Genomic DNA, 21,856 nt, shown 5'->3' with positions numbered 1-21,856 from the left:
AACTAAAAGGTATCTTATCTACCTCTTCTCTCAAGAATTCCTAGGCCATCCTTCAAGGCCTAGCTTGAAAACTGTATTATCTGCAAAACCTTTCTTGATCCTCCCGGCTGAACATAGTCTCCTAAGCATCATAGCATTTTATGTGTGTCAATCTTATGGGATATTTTGTTCTTGGCATTACAGATTTTATGTGCATTCTTTCCTTTTTTTTTTATTCTTCTTTAGTCTGATCCACATTCTGTCCTCCACAACTTCGAGGACAGTGCCTGGCACATACTAATGCTAGCTAAGTCTACGGAGCACTTACTCTTTGCAGGGCATTGTGCTCAGCATTTCACAGGAACTATCTCACAAAATCCTTATGGCAACCCAATTCACACATTCAAGAGCTATTTTTAGCCCTTACTGTGACAGACAAAATAGTAAATACTAGATGCACCTTAAACTCATTAAAGGCTAGGGATACAGTCCCTGCCCTCAAGAAGCTCAGTCTAAAGAAGTTGGTTCTAATTGAAATCCCCAGATATGAGGAAAAGTGAGGCTCAAAGCAGTAATGTGTTTGCCCAGAATCACAGAGCAAAAAAGTGGCAGAGAGCCTGGGCAACATAGCGAGGCCCTGTCTCTACAAAAAATATTTAAAAATTTGCGGGGCATGGTGGCTTAAGCAGGAGAATTGCTTGAGCCCAGGAGGATGAGGCTGCAGTGAGCTGAGATCGTGCCACTGCACTTCAGCCTGGCTGACAGAGGGATACTCTCATTTCAGAAAGAAAAGAAAAGAAGAGAAAAGAAAAGAAAAGAAAAAAAAATTAAAAGAAAAAAATGAAGGAAAAAAAAAAAAAGATGTCAGAGCCAGAATTCAAACTAGCTCTCCGGAGTGGATATACAGGACCCCATGCACGCAGAACCACTATGTTCTGCAGTAGGCACTTGATAAACCCTTACTGAAGGAAATGTTTTGGAATACCACTAAAATGAAAAAGCATCTCAATGATAATGAAGGGTTTCAGTCACTGTTTTTCTTTTTCATGAGGGGAAAGCAGGAAATTTGCAAAAGTTAAATAGTACAGAGAAAGGTCGGAGGTCGTATTGGTCGCCTACTACTCACCTGGGACCTCAAAATTGCTCATCAAGCCATCTGTTGAGACTAGCTGAGGATGGAGAGTTTCTTTCTTTCCTTTTTCATGGACCACAGAGGAGACTTAAAGGAGGATTTCTTTGTGTCCCTTAAAGTGACCCCCATTGAGCGTGTCCCTCAAACGGGGCCTTCCTAAGCATCAACGCTTTGCTGTGCGCTGGGTGGTGGGGCTGAGTCACTAACACTGAGAGTCTGGGCTGTACCTCCTACCAAATAACCAGCGGAGTGGAGTGACAGGTAACGATTCACAGTTCCTTACTTAAACATGGTGCAGTCTTCCTGAAATATGGAGTCAGACCCCAAGAAAACAGGTCTCCAAAAGTGTGTGAATCCGTACTTCCCAGTGGACGGGGGAGAAAGTCGCAGTGGACTATGAGAGACTCTGCAACTCCTCAGGCGCCCCCTTCCCCGGGGGTCAGGAACAGCTGCAGACAGCCCCGCCTCCGTCTCGCCTCCATCCCGAGCTGTTCCCGTCTCCAAAGGCCACGTTGGGAGCCACACAGTTTGGCCTAATCATCTCCTCAAACAAGAGTAGCGACACCCGAAAATGTAGACTTGTCTTATTCCCCACGATGTTTTGAAACAGAGTCTCGTTCTGTTGCCCAGGCTGGAGTGCAGTGGCGCGATCTCGACTCACCGCAGCCTTCGCCTCCCGGGTTCAAGCGATCCTCCCGCCTCGGCCCTGCCGAGTAGCTGGCTGTGTGTGTGTGTGTGTGTGTGTACACAGGTTCTCGCTATGTTGCCCACCGTGTGTGTGTGTGTGTACACAGGTTCTCGCTATGTTGCCCACCTAGCTGGTACCCCAAAATTTTTAGCTCAACAGGAGACTGCCTGCCTTTATACCCCAGGTTCATCAAGTTAAGCAGGGCAGCAGCCCTCTAAGGGCCAGGACCACGCCCAGGGGCTCCTCCGACAGCGCAGACAGATGCCCTGGGCGGCTGGCTCGACTCAGTCCCCGGTCCCCGGCCAGGGGCCACCCGAGCCCCCTGCCCCGCCTACAGGGCTCAGCAGTTAACCAGGCAACCGCGCGCAGAAGCCACCGCCGGGACGCAGAAGGCGTGTTTGGCGCCGGGCGCGCCCCGCCACCCCGCCTATCCGGCCTTCCGCCAATGGCTTGCTGCGCCGGTGCCGGGAGCGCTAGGCCGGTTCTTCCTAGGACAGCGCTGTGCGCAGGCGCCTTGACGAGTGGGCCGGGTGAGGGGGCGCCTTACGTAGCGGAGGTGGGAGACGGAAATGGAAGGGGCGGGCGCGCTAGACCTTGCCCTGGCTGGGCTCCGGCTGGAGAGCGCGTTGGGGGCGGACCGGGAGCGGTGGGCTCCGGGGAGGTCGAGGTTGGGGCTCCTACCCGGATTTGGAGTAGGGTTGCGGCGGCCCAGCTGACCCGCCGGCGTTTGTATGTTATGTGCCCACCCAGGGAGCCATGGACAACTGTTTGGCGGCCGCGGCGCTGAACGGGGTGGACCGACGTTCCCTGCAGCGCTCAGCAAGGCTGGCTCTGGAAGTGCTGGAGCGGGCCAAGAGGAGGGCAGTGGACTGGCATGCGTTGGAGCGTCCCAGAGGCTACGTGGGGGTCTTTGCCCGGGAGGCGCCCCATCTGGAGAGACGGCCGGCAGCCGGCCCACAGCGCTTTCTCCTGGGAGAGGTGAGGGTCGCTGTGGGGGAACCGCTCCAGTCATTCGCACTGCGGTGGCCCGCTGGCAGCCAGGGGCAAGCTCAGTGCAAAACACCTGAGGAAACCTCCCCTTAGCGGAAGCTGGAAAGGATCAGGACAATGAATGGAAAAGTCCTTTCAAAACGCTTTATATTTGACAGATTCTTTTTGGGTAGCTGTAGAATAACGGTAGTATTCAGACCTGCTTGATTACTTTTTTTTTTTTTTTTTTGAGACGAAGTCTTGCTCTGTCGCCAGCCTGGAGTGTAGTGGCACAATCTCGGCTCGCTGCAACCTCCGCCTCCTGGGTTCAAGGGATTCTTCTGCCTCAGCCTCCCGTGTAGCTGGGACCACAGGCGCGTGCCACCACGCCTGGCTAATTTTTGTATTTTTAGTAGAGACGGGGTTTCACCATGTTGGCCAGGATGGTCTCGATCTCTTGACCTCGAGATCTGCCCGCCTCGGCCTTCCAAAGTGCTGGGATTACAGGCATGAGCCACCACGCCCAGCCGATTACTTTTTTAAAAACAAATCTTACAGCTATCTTCTGATAAAAGAGGGAAAGCCCGTAAACCTATCTGTTAGGTCCTGGATAAATTACATGTCTATCTTTTAGAGTTGGAATTCTTTCTCAGTAACAGCCTTCTTTCTGACATAAACTTGCCGAGTCTTTTCATAAGTAAAAACGAGGCTATTCAAAATTGCTTCATTCTCTAGCAGGGAATCCTAGATCTAACCTGTGACTTGCCATTTATTCAAATAGAGAGAAGAGAGACCCCCAACCCTTAGTGCTTCCTTCAGAACAATGGCTGAATTCATGGACTATGCTTCAAGTCAGTGTGGGGTAAGTTGGTGTGAACCAAAGCTATGTCCCATCACCTGCTGATGGACCACAGTATGGATCTTTCTGGAATTTGGAAGGAATCTGGAAACTACCTGTTTCACCTGCGCAGCCTCCATGGGCAGATTGTAATCAGTCAAGCACTTCAACCAGGGCGTAAATGCAAGTTAGAATTCACCCAACAAATTTTTATTGAATGCCTAACCCTGTAGTTGACAATACAGCAATGAAAAGTCAGAAAAGGTCGTCTCCCCTCAGTGATTTTAAGTCCAGTCGGGGGAAAAAATAGCTTATTTGCTGAATTCCATAGCAAGTAAGTTAAATATTAGGGTGTTTGTTTTTTGTTGCTGTTTTTTTTTTTTTTTGATAGAGTCTCCATCACGCAGGCTGGAGTGCAGAGGTGCTATCTCAGCTCATTGCAACCTCTGCCTCAGCCTCCTGAATCGGTGGGATTACAGGCACCTGCCAGCATGCTCACCTAATTTTTATAGTTTTAGTAGAGATGGGGTTTCACCATCTTGGCCAGGCTGGTCTTGAACTCCTGACCTGGTGATTCACTTGCTTCCACCTCCCAAAGTGCTGGGATTACAGGCATGAACCACTGCGCCCAGCCTCTACATCTTTTGTAAGAATCCCTGACTCCAAGAATAGGATTCCAACCAGTGAGGAATAGTTCAGGGAATATTTTTATCTTATTTGTATTGTTCAGGGTTTTTAGAAAAATCAATAACTTCAGCTCTACTGTGATTAAACACTTGGTTCATGGTTCAGCAAAAGGAATAATATTTGTCTTTGGTTTGAGGTTTAGCAAATTGCTGTTATTCATTCTGATTTTCAGGTCATGCATCAGTTCGAGTCTCCATTATGAAATGGAGCCTCAAAACCCCTTGACTTTATAATAGAGATAGAGTTAAGAATTGTGTACTCGGTTTGCCTCCACAGTTTGAAACAGCCACTAAAATACATCTTTAGGTCTGTGTCCTCAAGTGCTTTCCCCAGCTTCTCATTCTTTTGGTCACATGTTTTTAGACAGTGTCTCTACCCTGTGTTCAAAACAAGCAGGTCTGTGATGGCCTCATTATTAGTCGTTATCAAGGGCAAGTCTCAGGCTGACTTCAAGGGGGAGGAAGGAAGCAGATGAGAAATGTAACTGTTTTTCCATCCTTTGGAAGATTCTTCTTAAATTAGAGACTTCTCCCTCCACTCCCCCACATGCCGGAAGCACAGAGAAAAGGGCTAGAGACTTTTTGGGCTTATGTTTCATTTCCTGCTGTGTTTCTAAATCTCAAGAAAATGTACCTCTCTCTTCCAGTGTCCTTGTCTGAGACTTAGACAATAAACATGGAACTGTTCACAGTTTTTAGGGGAGGAAATGAAAGGATATGTGTATTTGACATGGGGGCAAAGATGTGAAATTTGTTTAACCTGGCAGAGAGTATGGTCCTGCCCACCTTTAGTTGGCGAACGTTCTTGCCCTACAGAGGCAGCAGGTGGCAGCACGGTGATGCCAAATGCACTTCTTTCTCTGCAGCCACTTTGGGTGGGCTGATTTGCTGCATGACTTGAGAGGCCTGTCAAGAGGGCAGGTAATTCACCTTTGCTGTCTTGCCTCCCTTCTTCACTGTACTTTGCCCCAATACCATGGTGTTTTGAAAACTTGACATGACAATTTGGTTACCTAACATCTTTGACATTACTTCTCTAGAAATATTATTCATCTGTACCAGAGGAAGGAGGGGCAACCCATGTTTATCGTTATCACAGAGGCAAGTCGAAGCTGCACATGTGCTCGGACACAGGGAGTGGTCAGGTAAGTGTCCTCAGCTGTCCTGCACTATGTCTTCAGTCTACCAAGATTTGACACCCTATATTCAAGAGCCTTTGCTAGATTTTGTGTCAAAGGATGCCTGTGCAACTTGGCATTACAGTGCTTAACGGAAATGTATAAATTCATCACCTTAGAGAACTTACAGCAATGAATGTGAAATAGGAGGTTGTCAAAAATAGAAGATTGATGCCACTGTATGATCTTCAGTTGAACTTACAGTCCTGGGCCATGGGATTCTCTGGCAGGTTTAAAGAAAAGAGCTTCCAAGCCTGGAACATGCTGCATGCAATGATCGCCCCTGCGACTATCCTCTGCACTCTATCCTGGGCAACATAGATCCTTTCTCTATTTTTTTTTTTTTTTTAAGACTGAGTCTTGCTCTGTTGTCAGGCTGGAGTGCAGTGGTGTGATCTTAGCTCACTGCAACCTCCATCTCCCGGTTCAAGCGCTTCTCCTGCCTCAGGCTCCAAAGTAGCTGGGATTACAGGCATGTGCCATCATGCCCGGCTAATTTTTGTATTTTTAGTAGAGACGGTGTTTCACCATGTTGGCCAGGATGGTCTCGATCTCTTGACCTTGTGCTCTGCCGGCCTTAGCCTCCCAAAGCGCTCTGATTACAGGCATGAGCCACTGCACCTGGCCCCTTTCTCTATTGTTTATAAAAGAGCTCCAAAATCTAGGGACAGAAATTTTTTTTCTTTTTTCTTTTTTTGAGACAGGGTCTTACTCTATCACCCAGGCTGGAGTGCAGTGGCACAATCACAGCTTACTGCAGCCTTGACTTCCTGGGCTCAGGTGATCTTCCCACCTTAGCCTCCTGAGTAGCTGGGACTACAGGCGCATGCCACTACACCCAACTAATTTTTAATGTTTTTAATAGAAGTGGGGTTTTGCCATGTTGCCCAGGCTGGGGGAGAAGATTTTTTTAAATTACATTTTTTACTTAAGGTAAGTGATAACTGTCATAACTTTGGTAATTTTTTTTTTTTTTTTTTTTGAAAGGGAGCCTCACTCTGTCACCCAAACTGGAGTGCAGTGGTGTGATCATGGCTCACTGCAACCTCTGCCTCCCAGGTTCAGATAATTCTCCTACCTCAGCCTCCCAGGTAGCTGGGACTACAGACATACACCACCACGCCTGGCTAATTTTTGTATTTTTAGTAGAGATAAAGTTTCACCATGTTGGCCAAGCCAGTCTTGAACTCCTGACCTCAGGTGATCTGCCTGCCTTGACCTCCCAAAGTGCTGGGATTGCAGGCGTGAGCCACGGTGCCTGGTCTTTCACAATTTTTAAAAAGAAAGTAGAAGGGAAGTGTGGGGACAGGGGTCTCTATTAACAAAATACTTTTTGTAAAGGTATATAACAATTAAAGGCCTCTCACTACAAACTTACCTTTTACCACATGTCATTCTGGGGATGCCAGCAATCCTGCTTACTGAACCGATTCAGAGGAGGAGATGGTGGCAATGATTTCTGAGGAGACTAGGTTTTTGCTTTTGTTTTAAACTACCCTACTTGTACTCAAAGGTAGCAAACTGAAGACCAGAGTCTAATCCAGAGTCTAAGTTGGATTCTTGACTTCTTTGGTCTGTCAGCCATTTTGGGGTATTAGAGGGAGGAAACTTAGGAAAAGAATGGGAGAGTGGGCACAGGGACATGAGCAAGGGCTGAGTGCACACTCGGAGCACCTCCTGCACGCCTCCCCTGCCTGCAAGGTGGAGGAGTGGTGTCAGAGCTTGAGCCCTGAGCCTCCTTTTCTGGCCTAGCCTGAACTCTTGAGTACAGCTCACCCTAAATGGTGACATGTGGGGAAGAGTCATTTCCATCTCTCCCTTAAAAACGTAAATTCCCTCTAAGGGAAATTGGCTTTGTAAGTCAGCCTTTATCAGTCAGGTGGTCCCTTCTAGGACCACCCCCACTCCTAGAAAAAACACAGAAGAGGATTACTGAGAACCTAAGTGTCAGTCACTTTTGCATTTTAAGTCTTCCCTGCGATCTAAGAGTCCCATGTTACAGACTGGAAAACCAAGGCCCCGAGAAGTTAATCTGTCTTAGTAAGTAGCAGAGATATGACTTAAATTCAGGTATATCTGACTCCAAAGACTGTGTAAGGATGAAAATTATAGTAAACATCTGACTAAAAATACCTCACAGAATTTACTAAAAAATGCCTTAATAGCTTAGATGACAACTTAGAAAAAGCTGACAGAGCAATTACTAACTCCTAATAAGGTAGAAGAAAGCTTCTCTTTATAATCCAAAAGTCAAACCTTGGGCACAAATCAGTGTTCTACTTGTCTCTTGAGAGAAAAGACAGAAGAAGGACATCCCTTGGTCCTGGAGACATCTGTCAAGTGTCAGAACATGCTCCGGAGGCATCCCAGACCGTGAGTATGGAAGTGCTCAGGCGCTGAGTTTCATCACCATTACAACTCCATGAGCCAGTTGACATGGTTCTTAGAGGGCTGTTTGTCTATAGTATTTTTAAGTTGAGATGTTCTTACACTTAAGAAGGGTGCAGAAAATTTTGGTTCAGTGTAAAATTAGGTTTTCTTGGTATTCTTCCTTCACTGGAAGCTTCAGGGATACTCTTTGTGCCTGAATTCATAGTTGTGGTTGGAAAGAATGTGAAGTATTCACATCTCAGTTCCTACAGCTCAGCTGGGCTGGAACCGGGTCCTGCTGGAATTCCACCATCTGTTCAAGCAGCAGGAGGGTCCTGATCCTCCTGCTAACACAGTGAAAACCATTGCTGAAATTCTGAAACATACACATTTGGTGAGATCAGGTTCCAAAACATTTGAAGGCATTTGTTCTCATTTTCCACAAATGTTTTTCTATAAAAACATATAATGAGTTTTTCTTTTTTAGGATGAAGTACTCATTAGTTCATGAAGCCAGGGGATCTTTTTGGAGCTTAGGAGGGCCAGAATTCCGAGGAAAGGAACTTCAGCATGGTGCCACAATACATTTCTTACTTTTTGTTTGTATACTGTTTGATACTAGTCAGGGATTTAGAGTATTCTGGAGTTAGTAACAAGAATATTCTGCTCCTAGTACAAATGTAAGTTGCTAAGACTTAGACACCTCTCAACACTTGCTGACATTCCACAGTATAATAGTCACACAGGGCAGTCTTACCTCCCGTGTTTCCTTATTGCAGACAAATGAAGCATCCTGGGCTTTCTGCAATTCTGATAAAACCATATTTTCTAAAAATGACTTTTATTTATATGGTTGACAACCAATAAATAGTTAATGACATTGTCGTGCACATTTACATCAGTTAAAGGATTATAGACTTCTAATTTCGAAGTAACTAGACAGGCATGAAAGAATACAACATAAAACAGCTTTGGAAAAAATTGGCTTTGAATCCATCTGCAAGGTGGAAGGAGTAGGGGAAATTTCATAAAAATATAAACATGATCATTTATTCCTCTGAGTGGAATTTGCTGCCCGTAGTTTGGCTTTTCCCGTGTGTGGTAGTGGAATTGACAGCTTTTGCCTGTGGCCCCTTCTCAGCATTGAGTAAGCATGTAATGGCATCTCAGCTGTCACTCTGGCCCTTAATTACAGGCTCTTTTCTGGTTTGTGACTTTGTCCTTTTGCCATTTGAACTGAGATGCATCCTGTGCCTGCATAGCTGCTGTGACTTGCCTCCAGCCATCAGTGAAGTCTACCCTTAGAAGACCGTGCTCAGTTTGGCTCTAAATAAAAACCTTTCCATTAACTCTGTTTTGTACTCTGGGAGAACCAGTTCTCCAAGGGAGAATTTTGTCATCCAGCTGAATTGCTGCTTCAGTAACAATGGAATCCACTCATATTGTTCTGAGCTTTAGGATGAAAGAAATGCCTATCATCTTCCTGATAGTGAACTTAGCAAACCACGGTTTAAAAGAATGGCTCTCATTACTCCTGAGTACCTTGCCCTTGCTGCTTATCTGAGTTAAGTGCCACTGTCTACTTCTGATCCTCAGAACAGTGGCCTCTAGCCTTTCCCTCTGCCTAACACCAAGTAGAGTGTTCTTTTTATAATCCTTCATGTTCCTGTAACACTTAGCATTTACAAGGCGTTTTCACATGCTTATTTGTGAGGTAGGTATTGTCACAGTTCTAGAAATAAGGAAAGGCTGAGACCTCCGAAAATGACAGTGTTGTACGTGAGCAGGCTGAGCCTTGAAAGCAGGACCTCTGTCTCCCACATGAGTGCTTCATTCCCTCACACCTCTGCCCCACAGGTAGTCTGGTGGGGGGCCATGGTAGCACTGGGATATAAAATCTCTCAACTGCTGATATCCTCTTTTCCTTCCAGGCTGAGAATGTCTCTAAGGACCTCTACATAGAAGTATATCCAGGGACCTATTCTGTCACTGTGGGCTCAAATGACTTAACCAAGAAGACTCATGTGGTAGCAGTTGATTCTGGACAAACTGTGGACCTGGTCTTCCCTGTGTGATGTTGACCATCACCTTTTTTTAAGCAGTAAAAATAAAGTCACTGTATGATTCTCTTAATAGCTGTACACTAATCCTGTTTTTAGTGCTGACTGGGTCAGCCTTCCCAGGAACTGGAATCTGTCTCTCAGTGTGCCTTTCTTGAGGGTGTAGAAGTCCTCCATCCTTGTTTGCCTGACAGTAATATAATCATGCTGTCTGAACAGATTTTACTGCTTGCTTTCCAAGTAAAGGTTAATTATGATAATAAAGAGATTTGGAAATGAAGCTAATTCAAATTCATTTTTATTGTTATTAAAAGGTAAAACAAAATGTCACTCATGTACAACTGTAGGCTTTATGGAAAGGTGGCAGAGTGGCTCTGGACACATTTGCCCAAAGTAGGCTGACCCCCTCTTCCATGGAAGAGGCATCTTAAAGCAGCCTCACCAGGGCCCTGGAAGGAAGCCCCAGGGCAGGGCCCCCACACTCCTGTGCCCCTCACAGCAGGTGCCTTCCTGCTGCTCTGTAGGGAAGTCTTCATGGGGTGGAGATGCTGCTGGTTATTTGACTATTACCTGTGGCCCGTCCTCTGCCTCCTTCCCTTGAAGAAGGGCTTCGCCACTCTGTATAACTCTCAAGTATTTACCATCTTTATTCTTTACCTATAAAAGGGGGAAAGAATCCATAGATTGTTATGCTGACTGCAGTGTTAAGAACCAAAAGTCACTGTTTTTAAATAGTCATTGATGTGGGCGAGTGCAGTGGCTCATAACTGTAATCCCAACATTTTGGGAAGTGAAGGCAGGAGGATCACTTGAGCCCAGTGATCAAGACCAGCCTTGGCAACACAATAAGACCTTATCTCTACAAAAAGTAAAAAATTTAGCCAGGTGTGGTGGCATGTACCAGTAGTCCCAGCCACTCCGGAGTCTCAGGTGGCAGGCTCACTTGAGCCTGGGAGTTCAAGACCATAGTGAGCCTTGATTATGCCACTGCATTGCAGCCTGAGTGACAGAGTGAGACCCTGTCTCAAAAAAAAAAAAAAAACAACAAAAGTCATTGCTGTGGCCCAAACTTCTTGTATTTGCCACAGCAGTACTGTGACATCTCCCAGTTTTGTTGCCTGGTGATTATCTCATTTTGAACATAAACCTTTCCTTGGGAAAGGTGCCAGTATTTTATATGATGCAAACAAAGTTTTAAGTAGGGCTGTATTTTTCTTAGTGAGGAATAGACTCCATATTCCTAATATGGGGCCCTAATAAAGGAGGCCCCAACCCAATACCATAGTACAGAAGGTCATTTAAATGTGGATCCTTGTACCACCAAGAAGCCTGTGATTAAATTCATGGGTTCTGTAAGCCTTTGGAAATTACATGCAAAATTGAGGGCATGTGCATTCTTCTGTGAAAAGGAACCATAGGTTTTACTGTTCTCAAAGGGGATGTGACCCCAAGGGTCTAAAGACCCATGTGAGGAGTCTTTAGGAAGTCCATTTCCAGCCTTTCTGCTTTACCTAGATTCTCAGCACTCTTAGTCTAAGGGGAATTCTTGTTCCACTGACATATTGCAGGGCTCTGACTCCGCCTTCTGTGTTCAGCTTCCCCTGGCAGGGTCTGTGTTGGCTTTGTGTTGGTTGCTTTCGAGACCAGCTCCTTGGTAGTCCCCCGTACTACGGTTTGTACTCTCTGCTGTTTGTGATCCTTTTCTTCTTTCCAGATGTTGGAATATCTTGTTCCTAAATGCAAAAGTCAATTACTTAGGTTGAATATGCCACCATTTTGATGGGATAAATAGAACTAAAACAAGGATCACTGAAGTATCTGTCAGTTCACATCATTGTTTTCTTTTCATTGACTTATTATATGAGACAAGGTCTTGCTGTCACCCAGGCTGGAATGCAATGGTGTGATCACAGCTCACTGCAGCCTCGACTTCCTGGGCTCAAGTAATCCACCCTCTCTTCACCACCCTAGTAGCCGGAACCACAGGTGCACACCACCATGCTTGGCTAATTTTTTAGTTTTTAAGGAAACAGGCTGTACCCCAGGCTGGTTTTGAACTCCTGGGATCAAGCAACCCTCCAGCCTTAGCCTCCAAAAGTGTTGTGTTATCTTAAATTTAATGAAGTGTGTTAACATTTCTGGCCATTATGGTTTGGGGAAAGATTACCTGATACCCAAGATTTGTAGTTGTGAAGAAATTATTAGATGTGTTTTTTAAACTGCCAGCAGAGCAAGCAAAGATAACCGACTGCCACCAGTTAAAGGAGCTTCGACACATTCACTGATCACTGATAGCACAGACCAGAAAGAAGACACTACAAGCTATGGAAAAACAAGTTTTAGGCCAGGTGCGGTGGCTCACGCTTGTAATCCCAGCACTTTGGGAGGCCAAGGTGGGTGGATCAAGAGGTCAGTTCAAGACCAGCCTGGCCAGCATGGTGAAACCCCATCTCTACTAAAAATACAAAAATTAGCCAGGCATGGTGGCAGGTGCCTATAATCCCAGCTACTAGGGAGCCTGAGGCAGGAGAATCGCTGGAACCTGGGAGGTGGAGGCTGCAGTAAGCCAAGACCATGCCATTGCACTCCAGCCTGGGAAATACAGCAAGACTCTGTCTCATTAAAAAAAAAAAAAAGGAAAAACAAGTTTTAAGAAATTAAACTGGGTGCATTGGTGCACACCTGTAGTCTCAACTATTTGGAAGGCTGAGGTGGGAGGATTGCTTGAGCCCAGGAGTTCGAGGCTACAGTGAGCTATGATCGTGCCACTGCACTCCCACCTGGAGGTGGGAGTGACATAGTGAGACCCTGTCTCTAAAAGTAAGAAAATAATGGGGAAAAACAAAAATAATGGGAGATGTGACTTCCTGAGGAATAGAACAGTCTAAAAGGGAAGGAACACTTTTTTTTTTTTTTTTGAGACGGAGTTTCGCTCTTGTTACCCAGGCTGGAGTGCAATGGTGCAATCTCGGCTCACCGCAACCTCCGCCTCCCGGGTTCAGGCAATTCTCCTGCCTCAGCCTCCTGAGTAGCTGGGATTACAGGCACGTGCCACCATGCCCAGCTAATTTTTTGTATTTTTAGTAGAGACGGGGTTTCACCATGTTGACCAGGATGGTCTCGATCTCTTGACCTCGTGATCCACCCGCCTCGGCCTCCCAAAGTGCTGGGATTACAGGCTTGAGCCACTGCGCCCGGCAGGAACACTTTTAAGCTTCCTTTAAACTTACAGATTGAATCCTGTTTCAGTCACAAGCAAAAGAGGCAGAAAGCACCTCCCTGCCAGCCACTGACAATCTGGCCTTCGTATGACTGTTAGGATCTAACTGTAACCTCTCACTGCCTGTAACTGCAAGTAACGGAAAGTGTGGAGGGCAGAGAAACTTATGCAAGAGCTTTTGTGAGAGGCAAAGCTCAAGGTTGACTGTTGAGCATCAGCACCCAACAAAATGGATATCAAGTACTGAGAGCAAGAATGGATTAAACATCAAGCGTGTTTAGGAGAAGCAAAACAGCATATATCCTTTAAAAGATATGAAACCTGGATGGGAGAAAAGCAAAGCTCTGGTGTTTGCCTTGTTTCCGCCCTGACCCGCACATGGTTTTCTGTGCTTTTCTTCATTAGTGAGCCATGACAGGCAGTTCTGCATGTGTGGTAAGGGCTGGGGACGGTCATGCCCTCCATATATTTGGAAACATGCTGATGCTGCTGCTCATGGGTCAGCTCCAGGAACTTTCCCGAGGGCGTAACACAAGATTTAGTACCTAACAGGAAAGCCAGGCCAACTACCTGAAGATACTATTTCTCTTCTTTAGAGTCAGTTATTAGAATTTATTTTGGGGGGAGAAGATAACTTTGGAGTGGATCTGTTTAAATGTGGTGCTGGAGAGAGACTGTAGGTGTAAGTGGCTTTGGGCAGTAGTGGTAAGAGCTGTGTAAATGTAGGGCCAGGGGAAATTTGTTTGTATTTAATCACGTTTGGAACCCTTCTAGAGATTGCTATGGAGCAAGCCATAGCAATGGGAACACAGACGCAGTACCTGGGGCATGTCTGGCCCCCACGGCCCCTCGGGTTGTTCCTCTCCCCTGTGCTGGGCTTGGTGCTGTCTCAGTTGCTCCCCACAGACCCCTGTCTATTGGGTAGGTACAGCTTTCTTTCTCCAAGCTCTGCTGGAGCAGGAGGCATTCGGAGCTATGGAGAATTTGGCATGAAAACTCTAGAGTTTGGTATCATTTTCTTTATGTCCTCTCTACAAGCGATAATAAAGAAAGTGAGCCCAGTGTGGGCAGTGCCTACAGATCTAAGCCCTTAGCAGTGGTGTTTCTTCACCTCACAGCCTCCCTGCCCCGATACTCCACTGAATATTCAGTGACCCCAGGGCCCCCAAAATCCTGTCGAGGGCCAGACTCATCCAGGCCACCTCCTTCACACAGCTCTGACCGGCTTCTGCTCTTTCCGGGCTCCATTGGGAATTTAAATAGGATGGGTTCCCTGAACCTAGCAGGACACGCCACAGTTCTCAGCAGCAGGCAATGCAGTGTGGTGCCGGCTGCAGGCTGCCAGCAGCAACAGGACATGGCTGCCCTGTCGGTCGTGAGGGGTAAGCAGCACATGGCAGTGCCGGGTCCTCCCTGCTCACTTATGGAGGGGCCCAGTGGGAGAATGGGGCCTCATGACCAATGCTTAAGACCAGTTTTTATGCCTCAGTGTATCGACTCTCATCAACACCTGGAGGTGTTTGGACTGTTCATCTAGAGAAAAACCAAGGCCTCTGAGAAAAAAGGAGGCTAAAAACAGAAATGGCAGCGCCCTGTCGGTAGAGACTAGTGAAGAAAGAAAAAGGCAGGTATTAAATAGGCATGCAACCTTAGCACAAAGATCCATTCATCCTTCTGCTTTTTAGGCCTCATAGCTGAAATGGAAACCTGCTATTTCCCTCTTTCCACAGCCTCCTCTTCAGCATGACCAGACCCCCAACAATTACTTCCAGTCTCAACAGAGTGGACACGTGCATCAGATTCCTCAGGGACATGGAGGGAAGGGAGCAGGGGCCTCGGCCCCTGCCTTAGAAGGCAAGCCCACTCCCCTGGTATACCTGGCTTCCCAGGGTGCGGCTCAGGCCCATTTCTCCTCCAGTACCTCCACCCAGGCTGACAGAGGCCACTCTGCCTCAGAGGTGTCTCAAGAAGGATAGGGTCTGTGTTGACTGCACTGTTCACCATCAGTCTCTCGGGAGGGCCCATCTCCAGATCATTCTCCACATCATCTTGTTCATAGGAGGAAGATGAGGAGGAAGAAACAGCCAGAGGAGCGTGCCTTGCTACTTTCTCCTCTTTAGGACCTGCCAGGGGCAAAAGCTGTGCTGTGGGCTCCAGCTCCAACTCTGGAAGTTCTCTGGCTGTGACTTCTGAGGTCCCGGGTAAAGGCCACCAGGTGGTGCCACATGAGGGGCAGCCACAGAGGCAGGCCTGGCACAGCAGCTGGCAGCAGGCGTGAGGGCGGCAGAGAAGGCGCAGGAATGGAGTGCCCGGAGGAAGCTCGCTGGTCAGGCACCCAGTGACTGGCTGCAGCAGAGAGCAGCAGGGGGCCCCGTGGAGGGACCTGGGGTGCTCCCTGGTGAAAGGCTTGTGCAGCCTCTCCACAGCCTTCTTCCAGATGGCCGGAGACACCCACTGGACCCCTGCTATGGGCACTTTAGCGGTTTTGCCATTCCAGAAATAAACAGTGATTTCTTCTTCCTTTGATGCTACATTACAGAAAACAGCAACATTTCATTATAATTATATAATTATCTCTATTTTTTTTCCCGAGACAGGGTCTGGCTCAGGAGTACAGTGGCACAGTGATGGCTCACTGCAGCCTCAACCTCCCAGGCTCAAGCCGTCCTCCCGCCTCAGCCTCCCAAGTAACTGCCACTTCCTAATCGTGGGATAAAGGCTCTTCTATCCGCACAGGCAAAGGCAGAATTTTAGCCCGGCCCCTCTGCTCTGGCCGCCTGGCTCCTCACATGCACCTCTCCGTGGAGAGCCTGCCAGGAACATCCTTCACCGGCACCGTCGTTACCTCCACTTCCCGAGAACTTGCCTGAGCCTCCCTGCCTCCTGGACTACCGTGGCCTGCAGGGGCTCACTTTTCTTGTCGAAACCAAAATGCATTCTCAGAAGCCTGCCTCTGTCATTCTCCGAATTACAATGGTGCTGACTGACCCAGGACTGTCCAGTCCCTGGAGGACCTGGTGAGGGTTGGGTCATGAGTAGCTAAACCATGGTTAGCTAACCAACACAGATGTGAAAGTTTTAGGCCACTTTCCCTGATTACAATTTTTTTTATAATCTGAAAGATACAATGTGCATCTTAAGGGATCTCTTGCTGCCTCAAGATTAAGCAGCAGGCAAGCAAGTAAGTTTTCTTAATGCCTTAGAAATCCCTAAGCTGTAGACGTACCCTTGGCTCTCTAGCCTGGCTCCTTCTAGGGACTGATGGGTCAGAGCAGCTTTTCTTACCTCTCTGGGGACCTCTCGTCTCCAAGCCCAAAAGAACGGTGCCAGGGCCATACTGCTGTTGGCCTGGCCCCCAGAGTGCCAGCACTGTGTCCCCTGGTCTCAGTGAGTATCCTACAGATGGTGAGAGCGGAATGACATTCTCTTCTAAGACCACGCTCTCCTGCTGGGCTGGCAGCTTTGGGCCTGCGACAAGAGGAGCCTCAAATTCCACAAGTAGGGCACCCTGTCTCTCCAGCTGTGGGAAAGAAAATGCTCAATAAGACCTGGCATTACAAAGTACAGAAGGGAGCACCCAGGTTCCCTACAATGTCCCCAAACCAGCCATGCCTGTCTAAATTTTTGGTAGAGACAGGGTCTCACTATGTTGCCCAGGCTGGTCTTGAAGTCCTGGCCTCAAGTGATCCCCCCATTGCCACCTCTCAAAGTGCTGGGATTACAGGCATGAGCTGCCATGCCTAGCCCCTTGCCAAATTCGTATGTTGAAGTCATAGCCTCCAGAATGTGACCTTATTTGGGAATAGGGTCATGGGAAATGTAATTAGTTAAGACGAGGACTGAATATGGCAGGTCCCTAATCCAGTGTGGTTGATGTCCTTATAAAGGGGGAAATGTGGGTAGACACACTCAGGGAGAAAGCCCCGTGAAGGGAAAGGCAGAGATCAAGGCGATGCTTCTATAAGCTGAGGGACACCAAAGCCTGCCAGCAAGCCATGAGAAGCCAGAAGCAGGACATGGAAATGGTTCCTCCTCACAGCTCCCAGAAGGAACCAACTGTGCCAACCCTAGGACCTCTAGCCTCCAGAAATGGGAGATGACAGATTTCTGTGATTTAAGCCACTCCATTTGTGGCACTTTGCTATGCAGCCCTAGCAAACTAATATACTCACTGGTATTTCATGTTCACTTCTACAGCATGGCAGTGGGAGAGCTGTGCTTATCCAAGAAACCAGCCTGTGGGACGTGCACAGCTAAGACGTGTCTGATATGACAGGGCCACCCAGAAGAGCGTGCCAGCGAGATGCTGGGTGTCAGGGACTTGCCTCAGGAGCAGCCTTTATTTGAGCCCTGTAGTAAAAGCCGTCTGCTTCCCTTCTTGCCAGGACCCATGTGTTGGCAGCATCTCCAGCTCTTCCCAGCCAGCCAGGCCCCTGACATGCTGGATTGGCAATGTGGAGACATGGACAGGAAGAGGCATAGCTGGAAAAAAGCAATGGAAGTAATAGATGGAGAGTAACAAGCTCTAAACACATCAAGAGGCATGTTTCACAGTTAGATCTGAGGCGCGCCACAGCACACGAGGCAGGTGGAACAGAAATCCACATGGAAAGTGGCAATCCACGACTTCCGGAAGGATAAGGTAAACCTCCGGGAGGGGCAGAAGGAAAGGACAGTGAGGGAAACCATCCTTGGGGGATTGGGAGTTGGCTCAAGGCAACCAAAAGGTAATTCGCCTTGATATATTCAAGTTAATTAATACTTGTTCTGACTCTAGACAACAGACTGGAAAAGTGTGGCTCACACCTGTAATCCCAGCACTTTGGGACACTGACGTGGATGGATCACTTGTGCTCAGGAGTTCAAGGCCAGTCTCAGCAACATGGTGAAACCCCATCTCTACCAAATACAAAAAATTAGCTGGGTGTGGTAGTGCAAGCCTGTGGTCTCAGCTACTTGGGAGGCTGAGGTAGGAGGATTGCTTGAACCTGGGAGGCAGAGGTTGTAGTGAGCTGAGATGGCACTACTGCACTCCAGCCTGAGTGACAGAGACACCCTATCAAACAAAGAAAAGAGTGCCAGGAAAGTAAATCCTAAGGCGGTGCGTGGGATTCCAGGATGAGACGTGGAATCTTGGGTAGTAATACCAACAGGGCAAAATTGTAATGCCTCTTGGTGCTGTGGGGTTAGAGGGATGAGGAAGTGTTTGGGGAGGGACAACCCAGAGGAGCTAAGGGGCTGTGGGACAGAAGAACGGGATGTTAGTTCCGGAAAATGTTGTGGTCAGGGCCAGTTGGCCTAGGAGAGCTGTTGAATCAGGGTTTGGGTTTTAGAAGCCGTTTTATTTTGTGGGCATGGTTGAATGCAAAGGGGGCCTGTCTGCCTCCTGCTGCCATCAACAGGCTGTCACAGCACCCCTGGTGCCAAGGAGCCACTACAGGCCCATACTGAGCTGCCTTCAGCCCCACTCAGCCTCCTTCCTGTGCTCGTTGGCATCTAAAGTCCAGTGCCTAACTCTGGCCTTGAACAGGATGGTCCACCAGGTGAATCACGAAAGAGACCCATTAAGGGTCATTCAAGCTGGCACGTCCCTCACGTGGGCAGAATGCATCAGGCAGATCAAGGCGAGTCCCTGGAGCTTGCACACTCCGCAGGTGCATATAGGCTGCGGAGCCTTTGCCCTCTTGTATCCACCTTTAGTAAGTGGACTGAGAATCCCATTCAGGAAAATCCTAGACAAAGGAGGGGTACTGAGGGAACCTGAAGAAGGGCCTGGAGATCCCACCTTAGCTGATTTCTCATATGATGCCAGAGCAACTCTCATTGGTTTCTTTGTTTTGAGATGGAGTCTAGCTCTGTTGCCTAGGCTCAAGTACAGTGGTGTGATCTCAGCTCACTGCAACCTCAGCCTCCACCTCCCGAGTTCAAGCGGTTCTCCTGCCTCAGCCTCCCAAGTAGCTGTGAATGCAGGCATGCACCACCATGCCTAGCTAATTTTTTTATATTTTTAGTAGACGGGGTTTTGCCATGTTAGTCAGACTGGTCTCAAACTCCTGATCAAGTGATCTGCTTGCTTCGGGCTCCCAAAGTGCTGGGTTTACAGGCGTGAGCCACTGCGCCCAGCCAAGTCTCATTGTTGATGGTAAAATGAGCTATAACCTTGGTAACTGGCCATCCCTAACTGCCTTCTCTCACTCACACCAAGTGCAGCCTCTGCAGCTCTGCTCCAAGTGGGACAAAATCCACGTCAACCCTGGAGGGTTCCGGGAGCACCGAGGAGGCTGGATGACAGACCCAATGCAGATAGGGCAGTCACAGGCCAAACAGTGAAGACCACTTTCCGCCTTCTCAGAAAGCAAGTGTTTCCACCAGGGTTTACCACGGACAGCCAGGAATGAAGGAAAAAGAGGCACCTACTTCCCCTAAGGGAGCAGAGACAGGTACCTTGCAAGGGGCTTGTGCCCGGTGAGCCAGGGCGCTTGGAGGGCAACGGGGTAGGTGAAGGAGAGGTCCCAGGGTGGAGCAGCACTGTCCCAGCCAGGGGCCTTGAGGCTCGTGGCCGCGCTGCAGTATTTGAGCAAAGGCATCCTGGACCCCGTGGAGGATTCCATGGCCTTCAGAGGATCCACCTGAGAACAGGCACCACCATTACCTCAGCTGCAGCTCAAAGCCAGCGGCAGCTGCCTGGGCAAGGCAGGGCTCAGCTCTGCGGTTAGCTGCCTCTGGGGACAGCTGAGTCCATGCATGGCCCCACCTGCTCCCACAAACTCTCATAGTTTCCTCTTTGAGTCACCTGCCTTGGCAACCCCCACTCAGGAAACAGGGAAGGGATTGTAAAAGCAAGAGCTGTGAGTTGAGAGCAGCCCAGCTTCAAATCCTCCCTCATAGCCTGCTGGCGGGTGCTCACTTAACCTCTGCCCTCCAGTTAACGCAGGATAGAATACATAGAAAGCACCTGGCGCATTCAGCCGCTCGCTCGACTTCTATTAGTGTTTTTCCTCCTCCCTCCTCCCCGGCCACCTGCAAGGCTCGTTCTGGCCCCAGGTGAGCTGCGATCTCAGGGCCGCCCACCCCCTTTGTAGCCGCGTTCAGAGGAGACAGCTGCTACCTGGGGCCCACGGTCAAGCCGCACTGCCGCAGCCTACCAGAGCCCGGTGAGGGTCTGCGCCTGCCCACCGCCACAGGTCTGACCCCCAAAAGGACTTATCCACAGCCCCAAACTCCCAGCCGCTACCTTAGCCTCAGGCGCCTTCTGATAGTTGGGGCTCAGGGCCTCAGCCCAACGACCAACTCCTGGTTGCCATGCCGGTTGCCATGGATGCAGCCTGGGGACGCTGTCCTCTGTGGCCAGTGAGTGCACTGAGCATGTGGAGAGGGGGGCAGGAGGCCTTGGGAGGCAGGTGGGGGGACAGACGGGAGGGGGTGTTCTCCAGGTTTCCCTTTAAAAGGAGGAGGAGGAAGAGGGAGAGAGAAAGGCCAGCGTGGCCTCAGTTCTCCAAAGCTCCGTGTGCCCACTGCTAGAAGTCAGTGGTGGTGGGAAGCCCTCGTGGATCCAGGGGACCCCTGTGTGGGAGGAGCCACCTCTGCAGAAACTTGGGGCCTGCTCCCTGTACTCGCTAAAGGAGGGGCGGGGGAGCCACTGGCGGCCTGGGGCTCTAGAATTTGTCCCTCCTCTAAACCAAAATAACCAAATATGTAGGCCCGTTTGTCTACAACAGGCAGGACTCCGTTGAGGAGCTGAGGTGTTGGGACCATTTGGAGTGAGAGGCGGGGACGCTGGTGGCAAAGGAACAGAAGTCCAGACTCCACTCATGGGAGGGGCTGGGACTTGGAGGCCTCTGACAGTCAGTGTGCATTGATTATGTGCCTACTATGCAGACACGTTTGGAGGTGTCTCCCCCACATCTATTTCTACCTTCTTCCAGGTCCTGTTTGGGTTGGCAGGTCCATGTAAATAGGGGGGCCAGGGCCAGCTCCAGGGGTAGAGTGGGTGACAGCCACCCCTTCCATCCCCATCCGGCCCCAGCGGTTGGTTAGACAGGGGCGTGTTCCTGGTGTTCCTGAACCTCTCCAGTCAGCAGGAATCTGGAGACTTTGGTTGGGAATCCTGGAATATAGGCTTTCTCTTTCTTCCTATGCCTGAACAAGAAAGCTGATTGTTCTGAGAGCCTCTGACAGGCTTTTAGGGACACCAAAGCAATTCCCAGAGAAAGTCAGAGAGGATAGACCTCAGAAAATTGTTGGTTTGTTTGTTTTGAGACAGGGTTGCCCAGGCTGGCCTCAAACTCCTGGGCTCAAGGGATCATTTTGCCTCAGTCTCCCGAGGTGCTCAGACCACAGACATGCGCCACCATGCCCAGCTGAAAATAGATTCTCAGTGACAGTTTTGAGTCTTGCCTGCAGGCAGTGCTGCTGCGCTAGGCCTCAGCCATGCAAGCCAATAATTCCCCTTATTGATTATGCCGCTCTGGATTGGGCTTTTTCTTACTTGCAACTGAAAGCCTCTTAACTGATGACTGCCCTCCCAGAGCATAACTTCACAGTCGGGAGAATGACTGCTGCCCAGGACCGTATGCCGAGGCTGAGTTATTTGGCACACAAAGTTAAAGACCCACAAGAAGACCGGGCGCGGTGGCTCACACCTGTAATCCCAGCACTTTGGGAGGCCGAGGCGGGTGGATCAAGAGGTCAAGAGATCGAGACCATCCTGGTCAACATGGTGAAACCCCGTCTCTA

General features: G+C 48.9%; 2 protein-coding genes across 3 annotated transcripts; one reads left to right on the top strand and one right to left on the bottom strand.

Moving 5' to 3' along the window:
- The first annotated feature begins 2,259 nt into the window (after positions 1-2,259).
- AKIP1 (A-kinase interacting protein 1) lies at positions 2,260-10,180 on the top strand. Its single transcript, XM_037728424.1, has 6 exons — positions 2,260-2,355; positions 2,550-2,777; positions 3,550-3,630; positions 5,333-5,437; positions 7,763-7,843; positions 9,772-10,180. Exons 2-6 carry the CDS (start codon positions 2,556-2,558, stop codon positions 9,913-9,915), a joined length of 633 nt encoding a protein of 210 aa, XP_037584352.1. The 5' UTR covers positions 2,260-2,355; positions 2,550-2,555; the 3' UTR covers positions 9,916-10,180.
- CUNH11orf16 (chromosome unknown C11orf16 homolog) lies at positions 10,177-19,768 on the bottom strand. Of its 2 annotated transcripts, XM_017500320.2 has the most exons (6): positions 19,565-19,768; positions 17,446-17,602; positions 16,406-16,640; positions 14,998-15,648; positions 11,412-11,633; positions 10,177-10,557 (listed from the first exon to the last, which is right to left on the bottom strand). In XM_017500320.2, exons 1-5 carry the CDS (start codon positions 19,729-19,731, stop codon positions 11,434-11,436), a joined length of 1,410 nt encoding a protein of 469 aa, XP_017355809.1. In that variant the 5' UTR covers positions 19,732-19,768; the 3' UTR covers positions 10,177-10,557; positions 11,412-11,433. The 2 variants fall into 2 exon arrangements, with proteins under 2 accessions (XP_017355809.1, XP_017355810.1); XM_017500321.2 differs by lacking the exons at positions 10,177-10,557; positions 11,412-11,633 and adding an exon at positions 14,009-14,093.
- Between the last annotated feature and the right edge of the window lie 2,088 nt (positions 19,769-21,856).

This window comes from Cebus imitator, unplaced genomic scaffold, assembly GCF_001604975.1.
Source record: "Cebus imitator isolate Cc_AM_T3 unplaced genomic scaffold, Cebus_imitator-1.0 Scaffold265, whole genome shotgun sequence".
Lineage (NCBI taxonomy): Eukaryota > Metazoa > Chordata > Mammalia > Primates > Cebidae > Cebus > Cebus imitator.
This window is presented reverse-complemented; position numbering and strand designations above follow the sequence as displayed.

Coding starts and splice junctions, on each gene's coding strand:
- CUNH11orf16 (XM_017500320.2), bottom strand. CDS start 19,731: ATGGAATCCTCCACGGGGTCCAGGATGCCTTTGCTCAAATACTGCAGC. Junction 16,641..17,445: donor AAATAAAGGCTGCTCCTGAG/GCAAGTCCCTGA, acceptor TCTTTCCCACAG/CTGGAGAGACAGGGTGCCCT. Junction 11,634..14,997: donor GCCGCACCCTGGGAAGCCAG/GTATACCAGGGG, acceptor TTTTGCATTTAG/GAACAAGATATTCCAACATC.
- AKIP1 (XM_037728424.1), top strand. CDS start 2,556: ATGGACAACTGTTTGGCGGCCGCGGCGCTGAACGGGGTGGACCGACGT. Junction 2,778..3,549: donor AGCGCTTTCTCCTGGGAGAG/GTGAGGGTCGCT, acceptor TTATTCAAATAG/AGAGAAGAGAGACCCCCAAC. Junction 3,631..5,332: donor ATGCTTCAAGTCAGTGTGGG/GTAAGTTGGTGT, acceptor TTACTTCTCTAG/AAATATTATTCATCTGTACC.